Source organism: Pongo pygmaeus, chromosome 17, assembly GCF_028885625.2.
Source record: "Pongo pygmaeus isolate AG05252 chromosome 17, NHGRI_mPonPyg2-v2.0_pri, whole genome shotgun sequence".
NCBI lineage: Eukaryota > Metazoa > Chordata > Mammalia > Primates > Hominidae > Pongo > Pongo pygmaeus.
This window is the reverse complement of record NC_072390.2, coordinates 38,721,540-38,738,663: the sequence shown is the minus strand read 5'-3', so window position 1 is coordinate 38,738,663 and position 17,124 is coordinate 38,721,540. Positions and strand designations below refer to the sequence as shown.

The 17,124-nt window shown below is 39.6% G+C and overlaps 1 protein-coding gene across 12 annotated transcripts in view; it reads left to right on the top strand.

Moving 5' to 3' along the window:
• OSBPL1A (oxysterol binding protein like 1A) overlaps positions 1–17,124 on the top strand; it is a 233,268-nt gene that overhangs the window by 62,505 nt on the left and 153,639 nt on the right. For 11 of the 12 annotated variants that reach the window (XM_054460821.2, XM_054460822.2, XM_063653504.1 and 8 more), the window contains 5 exons: positions 825–969; positions 13,198–13,259; positions 13,362–13,406; positions 14,605–14,678; positions 14,793–14,856. In XM_054460821.2, the coding sequence (XP_054316796.1) occupies positions 825–969; positions 13,198–13,259; positions 13,362–13,406; positions 14,605–14,678; positions 14,793–14,856 (390 nt within the window). Of the gene's footprint in view, positions 1–824; positions 970–13,197; positions 13,260–13,361; positions 13,407–14,412; positions 14,431–14,604; positions 14,679–14,792; positions 14,857–17,124 lie in introns of those variants that run through there. The other variant, XM_063653509.1, reaches the window with a different exon arrangement.

The following is a 17,124-nucleotide window of genomic DNA, read 5'->3' as shown; positions in this document are numbered from 1 at the left end:
TTGAAACATAATAAATAGGACCCTATAAAGGAATAAGTTTTTCTAGTTTTGATCAGCATTAGTTTCTGGGAGGAATGCTACACTTCTGGAAGGTACTATGCCAAGAAGGGACAGTATTTTGGAATACTTATACCACGTTAGACTGAAAGGTTTGCCTGTTCCCCCCACTCTTAGAAGACCTACTTTCCAGTTTCCATTCCTGCACAGTCTCATTAAACATGAAACTCTAAATTTGTTCTGAATTCATGACTGAAGCACTGCCATTTGCCTTAAAGTTATTTCAGCTCATTTGAAAGGGCCTCTTTGGTTTCTAAGTATAGTGCCTAAAGCAGTTTTTAAATTTTGTGAAATGGAGGCTATATAAAGAAGCTTCTAAAGCAATAAGTTGAGAACAACAAATTCAGTAGAACCTTGACATTTACACATTTAACATTTATGGTTTTAGTTTGAACTCTTCTGAAAGACTGGCAGACTGATTTGTAATTCTGCTGTCACAAGTATGAATTGCAAGGATGGTAGAGGCAAGTAAATCATTGTGAAATCTTAGTGTCTGAGGTGTGTGAGATGGCGCTGGCATAGTGCAGAGTGTCTCTTGTCAGAGGAGTGTGAGACCCGGACATAGGCCTGAGATCTATCTCAGGGCATCTGAGAATAAGCATGGGAGTGGCAGGGTTGGCTGGTTTAGTGAGCAAGAAACCACTAACAGCCTAGATGCCAAGGAGCTTGGCTATTTTTCAGGCTCTGCTGATACACCCTCCTGTGAATTATGAGAGGAAAGTCTATCTTTGATATATAATTCTGCATTGCATTTTTTTAATTGTTAGCTCAACAGGCCCAATCCTCCTGATGTTAACTGTTCGGATCAGTTAGGAAATACACCCTTGCATTGTGCAGCTTACCGGGCCCATAAACAGTGTGCCTTAAAGCTTCTAAGAAGCGGAGCAGACCCTAATCTGAAGAACAAAAATGGTAAGCATGTTGGTGAAAACCATCGTTGGCCATTTTGAAACTATAAAATGAAGTCAATGCTATATAAAATTGTTTTGTTTCAGTATCCAGCCTTTGTTAAACTGTATGGTTTCTATTTAATTTTGGAGCCAAGGCATTCACACAAAAGAAAAAATGATGACAAAGGTAGATCCTACCCTCAAGGAAAAGATAAGTGCAGTTGATTCTTGTTATTTGCAGTAGCTGTATTTTATAAAGTTGCCACCAGTACTGAATTAGGGAATGCTGAACTATTGTTCCTAGGGGAAAATACAGGATTAGGTTCCTGCAAACCTCAGGTCATAACATTTTCATGAATTGATCATTATGAAACCTTGGGTTTTTTTTTGTTTGTTTGTTTTTGTTTTTTTTGCTGTTTCTATTTAATACATATTATTGACTCATTCACATTGAACTCATAGCCAACAGCATCATAGCTCATGCTTGAGTAAAATTTTCTTCATAAGGCACATCACAGCCTTTGCCACTGAGGTACATTAGACAGCACTTCAGCACAATGCTTGGGGCCATTTTTTTTTTTTTTTTTTCTGACAGGGTCTCTCTCTGTCGCCCAGGCTGGAGTGCAGTGGTGCCATCTCAGCTCACTGCAACCTCCTCCTCCTGGGCTCAAGTGATTCTCCTGCCTCAGTCTCCCGAGTAGCTGGGACTGCAGGCATGTACCTGTAGTGCACCATGCCCGGCTGATTTTTTTCTATTTATAGTAGAGACGGGGTTTCACCATGTTGGCCGGGCTGGTCTTGAACTCCTGACCTCAAATGATCTGCCGCCTCGGCCTCCCAGAGTGCTGGGATTACAGGTGTAAGCCACCGTGCCTGGCTGCTTGGGGCCATTTTAAACAGCAAAGTCACCAAGAAAAAACACAAAAGGTGGAAAGTGTGACCCTAAATAGAGTATGACGAGGACATTTGTTTATAGTAGGAGAGCTTCTAGAATGAAACAAGAAGGCCAGGCATCACCTTCTACCTCAGCTGGAAAATGAGCACTGGGCAACCCACGTTTTTCACCATTCTGGGCATGTTTGTGAATGACCTTGGGGTTACAAGTGAATTTTAGCAATAGGCAAATATGCAAATATGGAATACGTAAATAATGAGGATTGACTGTACATGTGTGACAATTTGAAAGACAGAATCAGAAGCCAGAAAAGAAGCTGTAAAAGGTGTCTTCAGTATTTAAAAGAGGAACATGCCATCAGGGCCTTTTCACATCACTTTTTAGGATGCTTCCTGCTGCCTGCTACCAGCCTGGGTTAGGCCTTGTCAGGGGTCCCACAGGACCCTGTGTTCACCTCCATCAGAGCCTAAATCGCACCCCATGGTATTTGTTGGCTTATGTTGCTGTCTCCTATGAGACTGAACTCCTAAGGGCAGGCCTCATACTTTGTTGTCTGGTTCACCTAGCACCTAGATTAATGCATAGCACATAACACCTGGGAAGGGCTGCATGTTTGTTGAAGGTTTGAAGTCATTAGAAATAGTTTCACAGGCTGGGGGCAGTGGCTCAAGCCTGTAATCCCAGCACTTTGGGAGGCTGAGGCAGGTGGATCACCTGAGGTCAGGACTTTAAGTGGTGGCATGTGGTAGCACGTGCCTGTAGTCCCAGCTACTCAGGAGGTTGAGGCAGGAGAATCGCTTGAACCCAGGAGGCAGAGGTTGCAGTGAGCCAAGATTGTGCCACTGCACTCCAGCCTGGGCAACAAGAGCGAAACTCTGTCTCAAAAAAAAAAAAAAAAAAAAAAGTTTTTATCTCTAAATACTTTACTTTGTACCTTCATTACCATTATTGTCTTTTTATCTGGAGCCTTTTTGTCTTGATAATAATGGTAGCTAATAACAATACCATTATTATCTAGTAAGATTTTGATAAGCAGGAGTTTGGGAAAGGGTATTCTGAGCAGAGGGAAGATTATCAGAAAAGGTTAAGGTGAAAAATCCAAGCCAGGTATAGGTGAAATCCCCAGTTTGCTGCATCCAAGGGCACATCCAGGGGAGCAGTCGGAGGTCATCCCAAAATGCAGGTTACACTTGTACAGTAGGGCCATTGAAATGGTCTTGGGTGAGAGGTGATTAGGACCTGAACTTTTTATTTTCAAGGAGCAAGACACATTTATTTCTTAATAATAAAACAAAAATTCTTCAAGCAGATATCATATTCAGTACCCAAAAGCCTCAGGATAAAAAGGTGCCTTAAGCTTGGCATAGCCAGGTTACATTTAAGTACCGTTGTAGATCCGCATAACCAATCAGCTTTGAGGAAAATAGTTTTGCCATCACAACAGTTTAAGATAAAAAAAAATTCAATTTAAAATTTATAATGTTATTATAGGAGCTGTCAAATCAAGTGCCTTATGTAGAATAGCGGTCTAAAAAATGAACTTACCATAGTAAGATTTAGAAGATGCTTTCCTTGGTGAATTTGAGTTTTGAAGTTTAGAGACTTTTTTTATACAAAGATATTTGTGGAAGCAAAGGTGAATATTAACTATATACTACAGTCATAAATCATTAGCCTTCATTGCAAGGCAGGCCAGTGTACCTATGTTTAATTTTATATATTCAGTTAATATATATTTTATATGTAATTAAAATTAACTGGTATGTTATATCCATGGACAACTCAGTGACTTGATTTGTATTACATAAGGCTAGCAGAACATACTGTTCTTTTTTTTTGACGGAGTTTCACTCTGTCACCCAGGTTGGAGTGCAGTGATGTGATCTCGACTCACTGCAACCTCCGCCTCCTGGTTTCAAGTGATTCTCCTGCCTCAGCCTCCTGAGAATCTGGGATTACAGGCATGCGCCACCACACCCAGCTAATTTTTGTATTTTTAGTAGAGATGGGGTTTTGCCATGTTGGCCAGGCTGGTCTCAAATTCCTGACCTCAGGTGACCTGCCCGCCTCAGCCTCCCAAAGTGCTAGGATTACAGGTGGGAGCCACCACACCTAATGTCTTTTAAAAATTTTCTCCTTAGAGATGGGGTTTCACCCTTTCGCTCAGGCTGGAGTGCAGTGGTGTGTGCAGTGGTGTGATCTTTGCTCACTGCAGCCTCAAACTCTGAGCTCAAGTGACCCTTTTGCCTCAGCCTCCTACGTAGCTGGGACCACAGATGTATGCCACTATGTCTGGCTAGGACCTGAGCTTTATTGACATCAATAGGAGTAGAAAGGAGAAAGAAAATTGGTTAGAGATCCCCTGCTTGACTGGCTGTTATGCTCTAGACTCTCACTGTCTAATAGAAATATGATGGGAGTCACATATATAATTTTATATTTCTAGTAGCCATGTTAAAAGTGAAAAAAGAGGTGAAATTAATTGCAATTATGTGTTTTATTTAAAGTAATATATCCAAAATGCCATTTCAACATATAATCGGTAAACAATAATTATCACTGAGATCTTACATTCCTTTTTTCATACTAAGTCTTTGAAATATGGTGTGTATTTCTGCACTTACAGCACATCTCAGTGTCGACTAGCCACATTCGAAGCACTGTGTAGCCATATGTGATTACTGTCCACCATATTGGACAGTGCAGCTCTACACATAACAAGCTGTCCCGGAGGCTCTCTGGTTCACTGTGTTGTCCTCACCTTGCACATACTATTCTCTCTGCCAGAAGTGCTCTTGTCTTTCTTGTCCATCTGGTAAACCCTAGTCTTGCTTTAAGAGCTAGCTCAAACTCTGCTTCCCCAGAGAGCCTTTCCCTGTATCCCTAAGACAGATACAGGTTCATGGAGCAGGAGAGAATTCAGAAATCAACCCATGTAAGTATGGTGATTTAATTTTTGACAGAGGTGTGAAGACAGTCAATGGAAAAGGATAAACTAAGAGTTACAAAAGCAAAAATTGATGTCAAAGTGAGATTTTGGCCGGGTGCGGTGGCTCACACCTGTAATCCCAGCACTTTGGTAGGCCGAGGCGGGCGGATCACGAGGTCAGGAGATTGAGACCATCCTGGCTAACAAACCCTGTCTCTACTAAAAAAAAAACAAAAAAACAAAAAAACAAAAAATCAGCCGGGCGTGCTGTCACGTACCTGGTAGTCCCAGCTACTCGGGAGGCTGAGGCAGAATTGTTTGAACCCGGGAGGTGAAGGTTGCAGTGAACCAAGATTGCACTACTGCATTCCAGCCTGGGTGGCAGAGTGAGACTCCATCTCAAAAAAAAAAAAAAAAAAAAAAAAAAAAAGTGTGATTTCTAGTGTCTTTACCAGTTTGCCAAAGACTTGAGCAGTTTTTCTGTGTGGTGTTTTATAATGATTTTTCCTTCAAAAACGTAGATTCAGAAGTGTCCAAATGAAATAAGAATTAATATAGTTCCATATAAATACCAGTCTAAATGGAAAAAAAAAACTTCCCTTGTAAATATTGAAAAGTTACTATTGGTATTCAAATGTATATTTACTCTATAGTTTATATTAGTAACCAAAGTTGAACATTCCTGTTAAAGCTATTAAATTGTTTTTGGCAAAAGTCGGAATGGCATCTTCTGAAAGAGAATAATTTTAAAAAATCAGGCCAGGAGCGGTGGCTCAAGCCTGTAATCCCAGTACTTTGGGAGGCTGAGGCAGGCAGATAATTTGAGGTCAGGAGTTCGAGACCAGCCTGACCAGCATGATGAAACCCTGTCTCTACTAAAATATAAAAATTAGCTGGGTGTGGTGGCAGGTGCCTGTACTTCCAGCTACTTGGGAGGCTGAGGCAGGAGAATCACTTGAACCCAGGAAATGGAGGTTGCAGTGAGCTGAGATCGTGCCACTGCACTCCAGCCTGAGTGACAGAATGAGACTCCCTCTTAAAAAAAAAAAAAAATCAATCAATCAGTCAAAGGCTGGGTAAGGTGGCTCACTCCTGTAATCCCAGCACTTTGGCAGGCCATGGCAGGTGGATCACTTGAGGTCAGGAGTTCAAGGCCAACATGGTAAAACCTTATCTTTACTAAAAATACAAAATTAGCCGGGCATGGTGGAGCACCCCTGTAATCCCAGTTACTTAGGAGGCTGTGGCAGGAGAATCGCTTGATCCTGGGAGGTGGAGGTTGAAGTGAGCCAAGATTGTGCCACTACACTCCAGCATAGGTGACAGAGCAGGACTCCATTTCAAAAAAAAAAAAAGAAAGAAAAAAACCATAAGAGCAACATTTGCATTATAGAAATTTTCAAAAATAGGAAAAAAAAAACCCCACAAATTACCCAAGCATAGCCACAGTTACTTTGGCATCCTTCTAATCTATTTTCAGTCCCATTTTAGAACATTTTTTAAAAATTGTAGAACTAATGCTTGTTATAGTTGCAATGAGGAAAACAAAAGCACTAGAAAAGTATATAATCACCTCTAACCCAAACGTCCAAAGATTTAGTTTTTAGTTGTCAATGTTTTAGTTTTAGTTGTTAATGTTCCATACTAACATGTATTTTTAAAAAGTTTTAAGTAATAGATACTACCTCAAGAATATAAGCAAAAGAAAAGTTATATATTACTCACAGATGAATACACAGGCATCTCATGATATTCCAAAGCGGGAAATGGCATTAGGCATCAGATGGGATGGAACTGGGAACCAGAAAACTGTTAGGAACCAAGATGGCTGCCTTGTGTGTGTCTGTCTCTCACTGCGTGGTCTGATCATGTCTTCTAGCCGACCAGCTGTTTTGTTTTCCAGTATACATAGTGGAAGATAGCTGCCCTGTGACTCCACTCAGGAGACCACAATCTCTCAACCTCAGTGTTACATTTCAGTGGGAGATAATGTGTTAGTACTTGCTTGTGTCAGGCGTCTGTGCCTAGTGTGGTCACTTGGGACTTCAGGGGCAGGACATATGGTACAGAGGTGGCTGCCAAGGCCTCCTCCTGGGAATGTGGATAGGGACAGAGAGGGGTGAATGGTTGAGGACTGGCAGACACCTCAGAAAATGTCTCTTCATTTTAGTTGACAGGTTGTAAATAGAGTTGGCCTATCAAAATTCCACTTTTATGAAGCATCAACAGCTTTTCCACATTGTCCCCAGAAGCACAGTCATCATGGCTCACCTTATGGAAAGTACTTCACGTGGATATAACATAATTTTTTCACTCAAAAGTCTAGTGATAAGAACAATTCTGTATTATTATTATTTTTTTTACAGTGAAAATGTCTTAGTCTTTTTTTTTTTCTTTTTTAAAAAACAAGGGCTGGTTATGGTGGCTCACACCTGTAATCCCAGCACTTTGGGAGGCCAAGGCAGGAGGATCGCTTAGCCCAGGAGTTTGTGGGCTGGGCAACACAGCAAGACCCCATTTCTGAAAAAAATTAAAATTAAAAAAAGCAAGGATATTTAAAATTTTTAATCAAATTGGTTAATCTGTCTCTTTGATTTCTTCTAAGACTTCTGAGCTTAGGTAGAGATTTGGCAAATGTTTAATTCTGTTTCCTCCCAGTTTTATCACATTCATTCATTCAGCAATGCCGTGCCTCCATTGTTTGCCAAGAACTGTCTTAGGTGCTGGAGACCCAACAGTGAACAGAGCCCAACAGTCCCCATGCTCTTGAGCTCATATTCTGGTGGGAGGAGATGGACAACAAATAAATGCATATGTGCTGTCAGGCCGTGAGGTGCAGGAAAATAAAATAGGATGAAAGGGCTAGAGAGTGATGGTAGGGTGGGGGTTATCTAAGAAGGGATGTAAAGGAAGGGCTCTCTAAGCAACTTTGAGCAAATAGCTGAGTTGAGTACAGGAGTGAACCCTGAGGATGTCTGGCAGAAGAGCATTCAAGGAAAATAGAAAGCCAGTGTAAAAGCTCTGGAGTAGAACAAGAAGTGTCACATTGAGGAAAAGGAAAGCTGCCAGTGTGCCCAGAGCAGGACGAGCTGGAGAAGAGTGGATAGCATCAGAGCTGCCAGAGGCCCAGGCCTGCAGGGCCTGGTTGGCTGTGAGCAGGAGCTTGGTGGTGTGTGAGTGTGGTTGGAGGGCTTTGAGCAGGAAAGTGAATGTGAGAGTGTGTGTTAGGATGTGGGAGTCTCAACTTGTCAATCCCTTACCTTTATACCCTTTATCAAGTAATCTTTCCTTTTCCATTATTTTGTCATGCCTTTCTCATATATTCTAAGAATTCCTTTTCTTTCTTTCTTTCTTTTTTTTTTTTTTTTTTTTTTTGAGACAGAGTCTTGCTCTGTTGCCTAGGCTGGAGTGAGTGCAGTGGCATGATCTTGGCTCACTGCAACGTCCACCTCCTGGCTTCAAGTGATTCTCCTGCCTCAGCCTGCTGAGTGGCTGGGATTACAGGTGCGTGCTACTATGTCCATCTAATTTTTGTATTTTTAGTAAAGATGGGGTTTCACCATGTTGGCCAGAATGGTCTCGATCTCTTGACCTTGTGATCTGCCCGCCTTGGCCTCCCAAAGTGCTGGGATTACAGGCATGAGCCACCGTGCCAGGCCTCTTTTTTTTTTTTTTTTTTTTTTAATAGAGTCTTTGTCGCCCAGGATAGAGTGCAGTGGTATGATCTCGGCTCACTGCAACCTCTACCTCCGAGATTCAAGCAATGCTTCCACCTCAGCCTCCTGAGTAGCTGGGACTAAAGGCATGCACCATTGCACCTGGCTAATTTTTGTATTTTTAGTAGAAATCGGGTTTCGTCATGTTGGCTGGGCTGGTCTCGAACTCCTGGCATCAAGTGATCCACCCACCTCAGCCTTCCAAAGTGCTGGGATTACAGGCATGAGCCACGGTGCCCAGACTCTTTTTGTATTTTTTATTGTTTCTCATTCACTCATCTGTCTCTTGACAGTATCGCGTTAAAAAAAAGTTTTTAAGATAGTATTGCACTTTTAATGATTATAATGTTTTAATATGTGAGATTTCCCCTTACCATTTTTAAGGATTTTCTTTGGCATCCTTATCTGTTTATTCTCCCAGAAGTCATTTAAAATAATTTTCTGAGGCTCTTCATTGGGATTTAATTGAAATTACATTCTATGTAAATTAATTTAAGGAGAATTGGCATCTTTATTGAGTTTTCCCATTAAGGGACAAATCTGTGTCATGCAAACTTTAAAATATTACATCATTCCTATTTTTCACTTTATTTTGTTGTGGTTGGTCAGAGAGGTAGTGTATTTTTTAACTGGTAGTGGAACCCATCTAGATTCCATCTAGAAGGCTATTTCATTTAGTTCAAAAGCATTTTATTGAATTCTTACTGTATGCCAGGCATTTTAGACATCAAATCCAGAAATGAGGTCTCTCTTCTGGAATTTCATCTAGTTGGCAGGAGCTCAGAATTTATTTTTGGTATTAGGGCAGAATTCTATGAAAGAAATCATAGTGTCGTCTTTCTCTCTGCCTAAAGAAATAATTTCTCCAAAGTGCCCTGTAGGTAGAATGAAAATAACACAGAATTGGCAGACCTCTATAAGGCATTTTCCTATGCGCTAGGCAGAAAAACTAAACTGAGTGTTAATTTTTTGATTAATGTTTTAAAAAGTTTTTTCCTCACTAAAGAAGTAATGTATCACCAGCCCCAGGTTCCCCATCAGCAGCTCTATAAATCTTCTTCCAAAATAAATCTTAAAGCCACATACAAGGCTGGGCGCGGTGGCTCACACCTGTAATCCCAACACTTTGGGAGGCCGAGGCGGGCAGATCATGAGGTCAGGAGATCGAGACCCATCCTGGCTAACACAGTGAAACCCCATCTCTACTAAAAAAAAAAAAAAAATACAAAAAATTAGCCAGGTGTGATGGTGGGCGCCTGTAGTCCCAGCTACTCAGGAGGCTGAGGCAGGAGAATAGCGTGAACCCAGGAGGCGGAGCTTGCAGTGAGCTGAGATGGTGCCACTGCACTCCAGCCTGGGCAACAGAGGGAAACTCTGTCTCAAAAAAAAAAAAAAAAAAAGCCACATATTTCTCTCTATATTAAAAATGATCTCCATTTTAGTACTGACTTTCTAGTCCAAACCACCAGTATCCTTTACCTGCACTATTGCCATCTCTTTGTAATTAGCCTCCCTGCATTTCTTTTGCCCACGTTTACAAGCCATATTGCACACAGCAGCCAGAGTGACCTTTTTAAAAAAAAAATCATGGAAATTATCAAAGCTTCAGAAATCAAATAGCATAATTAATTGATGTACCCATCACCCTCCTCCAGAACTTAGCAATAATGGCCACTCTATATCTCTTCCTACTCCCTGAATTCTTGTGAAACAATTCCAGATATCATGCCATCTCTTTCTTTTTAAAAAATTTATTTGTTTTTCTTTTCTTACCCTCTCAACCCAGCTTTTCCCAATTCTGGAAAGAACTGGAAAGAGAAGGCCTGTCATGCCATTTTATTCGTACATACCCAGTGCTCCTCAACTTACTGTGGGACCACGTCCCCATAGAACCATTGTAAGTTGACAATACACTTAAGGCTGGATACAGTAGCTCACACCTGTAATCTCAGCACTCTGGGATGCTGAGGCTGGCGGATCGCTTGAGCTTAGGAATTTGAGACTAACCTGGTGAAACCCCATTCCTACAAAAAAATACAAAAATTAGCCAGGTGTGATGACACGTGACTGCAGTTCCAGCTACCAGGGAGGCTGAGGTGAGAGGATCACTTGAGCCCAAGAGGTCAAGGCTGTGGTGAGCTGTGATAGTTGAAAAACCATTAAATTGAACTGTTGTAAGTTGGGGCGCATCTGTAGTCCAGTATATTAGTAAAAAATAAGGACACCCTCTAAGAAAAACCACAAGCATGTGATAGTTGCACAACTCTGTGCACCTATAAAAACCATTGAATTTGTGCAGTTTAAGTGAGTAAATTGTATGTTAATTTGTATCTCAGTAGGGCTATTAAAAAACATAAGTACAATAGCATTATCCTATTAATCTAGTAATTTATCAAAGTCATGAAACTGCCGAAGTTCGTATTTTCCCAGCTATATTATTATTATTATTATTTTCTTTTTCTTTTTTTTTTTTTTTTTTTTTTTGAGACGAAGTCTCGCTCTTGTTCCCCAGGCTGGAGTGCAATGGCGCGATGTAGGCTCACTGCAACTCTGCCTCTCAGGTTCAAGTGATTCTCCTGCCTCAGTCTCCAGAGTAGCTGGGATTACAGGTGCCTGCCACCACACCCAGCTAATTTTTGTATTTTTAGTAGAGATGGGGTTTCACCATGTTGGCCAGGCTGGTCTCGAACTCCTGATCTAAGGTGATCCGCCCACCTCGGCCTCCCAAAGTGCTGGGATTATAGGCATGAGCCACCGCACCCGGCCTATATTATAATTTTTTAACACTTTGACAGAGTTTTAAACATGAGTCAGATCATGTTACTCTTACTTAAAACCCTTCAGTGGCTTTTCATCCTATTTAGAATAAAACTCAAACTCCTTATGCTGGCTTACAAAAGTCTGGCCTACAAACCCTTTGTGTGATGTGGCCTCTGTGTACCTCTCTGACTTTATCTCTTGCCTGCTGAATTGTTCCTACCTCAGAGCCTTTGCATCAGCTGTTCCTCTGCTAGAATGTCCTTCCCTGTATTTTCACAAGTCTGGATCCTTCTTTTCAACCTAGACATCCCTTCCTCAAAGAGGCCTTCCCTGATCAACCCCTCATCCTCCAATCTAAAGTGGTATCCCAGTTACTCTGTCAAATCATTTATTTAAAAAGTCTGGGCGTACCGTGGTTCACTGTCTGCTATATCTTTAAAAATTAATTTGTCATCTGTCTTTCCCACCTTCTATGCTTTCCCATCCCCCCAGCATTTTTTCTGTTATGTTCACTGCTGAATCCTCAGTGCCTAAAATAGTAATCGGTATGTAACAGACCCTCATTAGGAGATATCATAGAAAAAACTGCCAACACATACCAGGTGTTTGGTATTTATAAAAATATTATTATTTTAAACCACCCCCAGCCCCCCTTTTTGTTTTTAGAGACAGAGTCTCACTCTGTCACCCAGTCTGGAGTGCAGTGGTAGCTGGGACTGTAGGCACATGCCACCATGCCTGGCTAATTAAAAAATTTTTTTTTTTTTTTTTTTTTGTAGAGATAAGGTCTCACTGTGTTACTCAGGCTAGTCTTAAGCTTCTGGCCTCAAGCTATCCTTCCGCCTTAGCCTCCCAGAGTACTGGGATTATAGTTGTGAGCCACTGCGCCTGGCCTAAAAGGTTATCTGATAGAATATATCACCTTACTGCATAAATAGTTCCAGAGTTCTCATTGATACGTTGTTTTGAAAGGACTGTTCTAATTTTCATAGGTAGCTTTCATTTCTCTAATAATAAGCTATTTGAGGCTAGGAGATGGTTTGATTTATTTGTGGGGTTTTTTTTTGTTTGTTTGTTTGTTTGTTTTACCTTTTGTCCTTCATTTAATGTCCTGCTCACTTCAGAACTCAATAAATAACTTTGATAAGACAAACTCCATTTTTGTTGTTGTTGGGCAAAACATGGAATGTGCATGTGTAAGGTTGGAAAAATTAATACTGATAGCTTGCCGGCTTTATTCTCCATTGTCACCTTTTTCTTTTGTCCTAAATTGTGGACCATCACACCCTCAGCTTGTGAGCCATCTCTGCTACCTGTTATGCAGCAAGACGGCTGAAGCGTGGCTGTGGTCGGCTAAAGAGTGGACCCCAAATTTGTGATTAGTTAGGTATCTTGAGATGAGGGGAAATCCTGAATTATCCAGGTAGACCTATGTAGTTACAAGGCTTCTGATAGGAGGGAGGCCTATAGAGAGAACAGAATGCTGGAAGCAGAGGTTGGAATGATATGCTTTGGAGATGGAGGAAGAGACCCCGTGTCAAGTCATGTAATTGGCCTCTAGAAGTGGAAAAGGCAAGGGAATGTCTCCCTTAGAGCCTCCAGAAGGAATGCAGCTCTGTCCACATGTTGATTTCAGCCCAGTGAAATTCATTTCAGACTTCTGATCTCTGAAACTGTAAGATAATAAATTTGTATTGTTTAAGCCACAAATTTGTGAGTTCATGATAATTTGTTGTGAAGTTAATCTGATTTGCTGGCTTAATAGTTAGCGACCAAAAGGGAGGCCATAAATAATTGAGATGGCAACGTCTCTCTGGTAGGTAATTTTTGGGGGAAAGAAAAAGATACAGGCAATAGAAAAATGAAGGAATATTAGATGCTGCAGTTACAGCATTGATTGTTATAGTACGTTTAAGCTGTTGATGGCTTTTTTCTTTGTATTTTGCACAGATCAGAAACCTCTTGACCTTGCCCAGGGTGCTGAAATGAAACACATTCTTGTTGGTAATAAGGTACAGAGTAATGAATTAAATTTATCTAATAATTTTTAGAAAAAAAATTTTGAATGTTTGAAATATGTAGATGCATTTTTCATGAAAACATGTTTTTGACAGGTCATCTACAAAGCATTAAAACGATATGAGGGCCCTCTCTGGAAGGTAAGTGGGGGTGGTTTTTTAATTATATAACTGTAAAGAATAATTCTCAGGTGCTCTATTTCTGTTTAAAACTTTAAAAAAATCATTTCTGAAGTATATGTGATTTAATTGCTCTAGGACCTTATAATGTAAACCACTTATTTATTTTTATTTTTATTTTTTGAGGCAGAGTCTTGCTCTGTCGCCCAGGCTAGAGTGCAGTGGTATACTCATTGCAACCTCCGCTCCCTGGGTTCAAGTGGTTCTCCTGCCTCAGCCTCCCAAGTAGCTGGGATTATAGGCGCCCGCCACCGTGCCTGGCTAATTTCTGTGTTTTTAGTAGAGATGAGGTTTCACCATCTTGGCCAGGCTGGTCTTGAACTCCTGACCTCATGATCCACCCGCCTCGGCCTCCCAAAGTGCTGGGATTACAGGTGTGAGCCACTGTGCCAAGCAAACCACTTTTATACTACCGGATTTCAAGAGGCTTCCACTGGTTGTAGCAGTTACTTTTCTGTGTGTTGATGGTCCCTTTTAGGTGTTTTTTTGGTGTTGATGAGTCACTTTTAGGTAACTAAGTTTTTATGAAAAGGAGTGGGGGGAAAATACATTTTTTTTCTTACTAGATCAAAGAATTACAGTATTATTTTTGTTATGAACATCAAACCATGGAAGACTTAGAAGAAAATTAATATTTGAATTATCACATGGTGCATATATAAAATTCTTCTGGTCCTAACAGTTTCTAGATTTTGGAGAATCCTGTTTTCTAGAATTAACCATGGAAGAGCACATAATTTCTTTTGCATTTGCAAGCAATCCCTTTATCTGTTTATGTATCTGTATGCTTATATTGTATAAGATAAATTTAGGATAATTTTCTTTTTTAGACATTCATTCATGACTTTGAGGAAATTGTCTTTGAAGCCCACAACTGGTATATTTTCTGTAAATAGTCCCTGAACAGTTTTGTCAGAACCATAAACTGTAATCATCATTGATCTTATCAGTATGGCATTTCTGCTGTTCCTGTCACCCTGTAGTGGTATGTTTTCATTACTGCACTTAGTACCTAAGTTCATGTTTGATCATTTTTTTAATGTTCAGTGCTACTGTCTAAAGACTCAAATATGACTGTCCTCACTTAATTACTTTTTATCAGTCAAGTATTTGAATCTAGATGTGTCAGCTTGGGAAATCTTTGTTATTTTTCCCTTAGAGTTCAAGATTTTTTGGCTGGAGATTATTCTGGGTAGTGTTAGAGCATGGAGTCCTTTCATGGTATAGGAAACAGTAAGCATTATGATCTTTACACTTATCAAATTTCACTGTATAAATTTTGAAATATGATTTTTTTTCACTTATCTCTTTTCCTTTTGTCTTGATAATTTCATCTTTATTTTGAAGGCCTGATGCAGTTCATAATATTTATCGCCAGGGATGCAAACACCTGACTCAAGCAGTATGCACGGTAGGATGAAACATGGATCATTTGCTCCTCTAACTGTGAAATCAGTTCTTCAAGTGATTGACCCAAATCATTTATACAGCCTCGTAAAATCTTGGGGTTCTGTGGAATGCTGTAGAAAACACTTGTATGTATTTTAATTTGATAACAAGTAAAGTCGTGGCATCTCCATTTTGAACAAAATTTTAAAATATAGTTGACTTTTATTTATCTCCATGTATTATTATGGAATGAGAGTTAGATTGTCCAAAAATATTTGTCAGATTTACCCAGGCTTATTTGATGATGAAATATCCTAGTACATGCAATTGAAAAGAATGTGTATTTTGCTATTATTGTTGGTTGTTTTGCTATTATTGTTGGTTGTAGGGTCCTATCAATATTAATTCAGTCATGGTGGTTGATAGCATTCAGATCTTTTGTGTCTTGGTTTTGGCTAGTGGTTGTATCAGTTGCTGAAAGAGAGATGTGAAAGTGTCCTACTGTGCTTGTGGAATGTTGCATTTCCTTCTCTGTTATTGATAACATCTTTATGATTGTTGTCTTCTTGATTAATTGATCCTTTTATTGTTTTGTGGCCCTCTTTATCTCTTGTAATACATTTTGTTTTAAAATTTACTTTGTCTGATTTTGAACATAACCACTTAGGCCTTCTTATGTTTGTTGTTCACATGGTGTCTTTTTCCTGTCCATTTACTTTCAGCCTATATGTATCTTTATATTTATTTTCTGTCTCTTGGAGATAGCATATGTTTTAGTTCCTATTACCCATTCTGGCAATTTTTGCCTTTTAATTGGATTTTTCTTTTGTGAATGTGTTCTACTTTCATGCTTCTTCATATGTCAGGTAATTTTGGGTTTTATTTTGTTTTGTTCTTGTTTTTGTTTTTTTGAGATGGAGTCTCGCTCTGTCACCCAGGCTGGAGGGCAGTGGCACGATCTCAGCTCACTGCAACCTCCACCTCCCACGTTCAAGCAAGTCTCTGCCTCAGCCTCCTGAGTAGCTGGGATTACAGGTGAACACTACCATGCCCGGCTAATTTTTGTATTTTTTGGTAGAGACGGGGTTTTGCCATGTTGGTTAGGCTGGTCTCAAACTCTTGACCTCAAGTAATCCTCCTGCCTTGGCCTACCAAAGTGCTGGGATTACAGGCATGAGACATCACGCCCAGCCCGTATGTCAGGTAATTTTGGATGGTACTCTTAATATTTATTAATATTATGATTATTATATAATCATATTATATATTATATTTCATATGTTATATAATATATAAGATATCTTATATAATACATTATATAAAATATATATTTTATTATATATTATATATCTTATATAATATATAATATATAATAAATATAATATATAATATAATATATAATAAATATAATATATAATATAATATATAATAAATATAATATATAATATAATATATAATATAATATATAATAAATATAATATATAATATAATATATAATAAATATAATATATGATATATAATAAATATAATATATAATAAATATATAATATGATATATAATATAATATATAATATATAATTGTATATGTATTGAATATAATAATCATAATATTATTAATATTATGAATGTTGAGTTCTGGAGATTTTGGATTGTGTTGTTTTTCTTTGTTAAGTGTTGTCCGTTGCAGCAAGTCCATTTCTTGGCTCGGTTTGGATCATGAGCTATGTGTCTTGGGCAGTGGCTCTGGACTCAGTTCAGATAGGTTGTTTATATGAGCTGCTTCTATGTGTGTGTGGCTCATGAGTCAGAGATGTGAGTAGCAGACAGAATCTGGGAACCATCTCTCTGTCACTTTCCCTTGGGGATTCCCCTGTTCTCTTTGGTGCTTACAGGTTCCCAGGTTTGCTTTATTAATGTCCAAAGACAGGGGTTTCCACATGTGCCCTTGCTGCTGTCCTGTCACCATGTGGACTGTGCTTAGTCCCAGGTGCAAAACCTTATGCATGGGAACTTACTTCCACAGCTCCTTGGCCCCTTTCCTCCAGAGAGCGTGACTCCCGTCGAAGTCTGTCAGCTTTTGTTCAGGTCCAGGTTCCTCCAAGTGGTTGCCTTTTCTTTTGTATCCGGGTTTTATAGTTGTTTTCTGCAACAGGTGGGGGGCCTCTGATAGGGTCTTGAAGAAATCTACCTTTTTCCATTCTTAACCCATTTATGCCTGGTGTTCCATTATTGGAACGCTAAGCTTGTGGGAGTTATTTATATCCTACTGCTCAGGGTCATCACCAAGGTC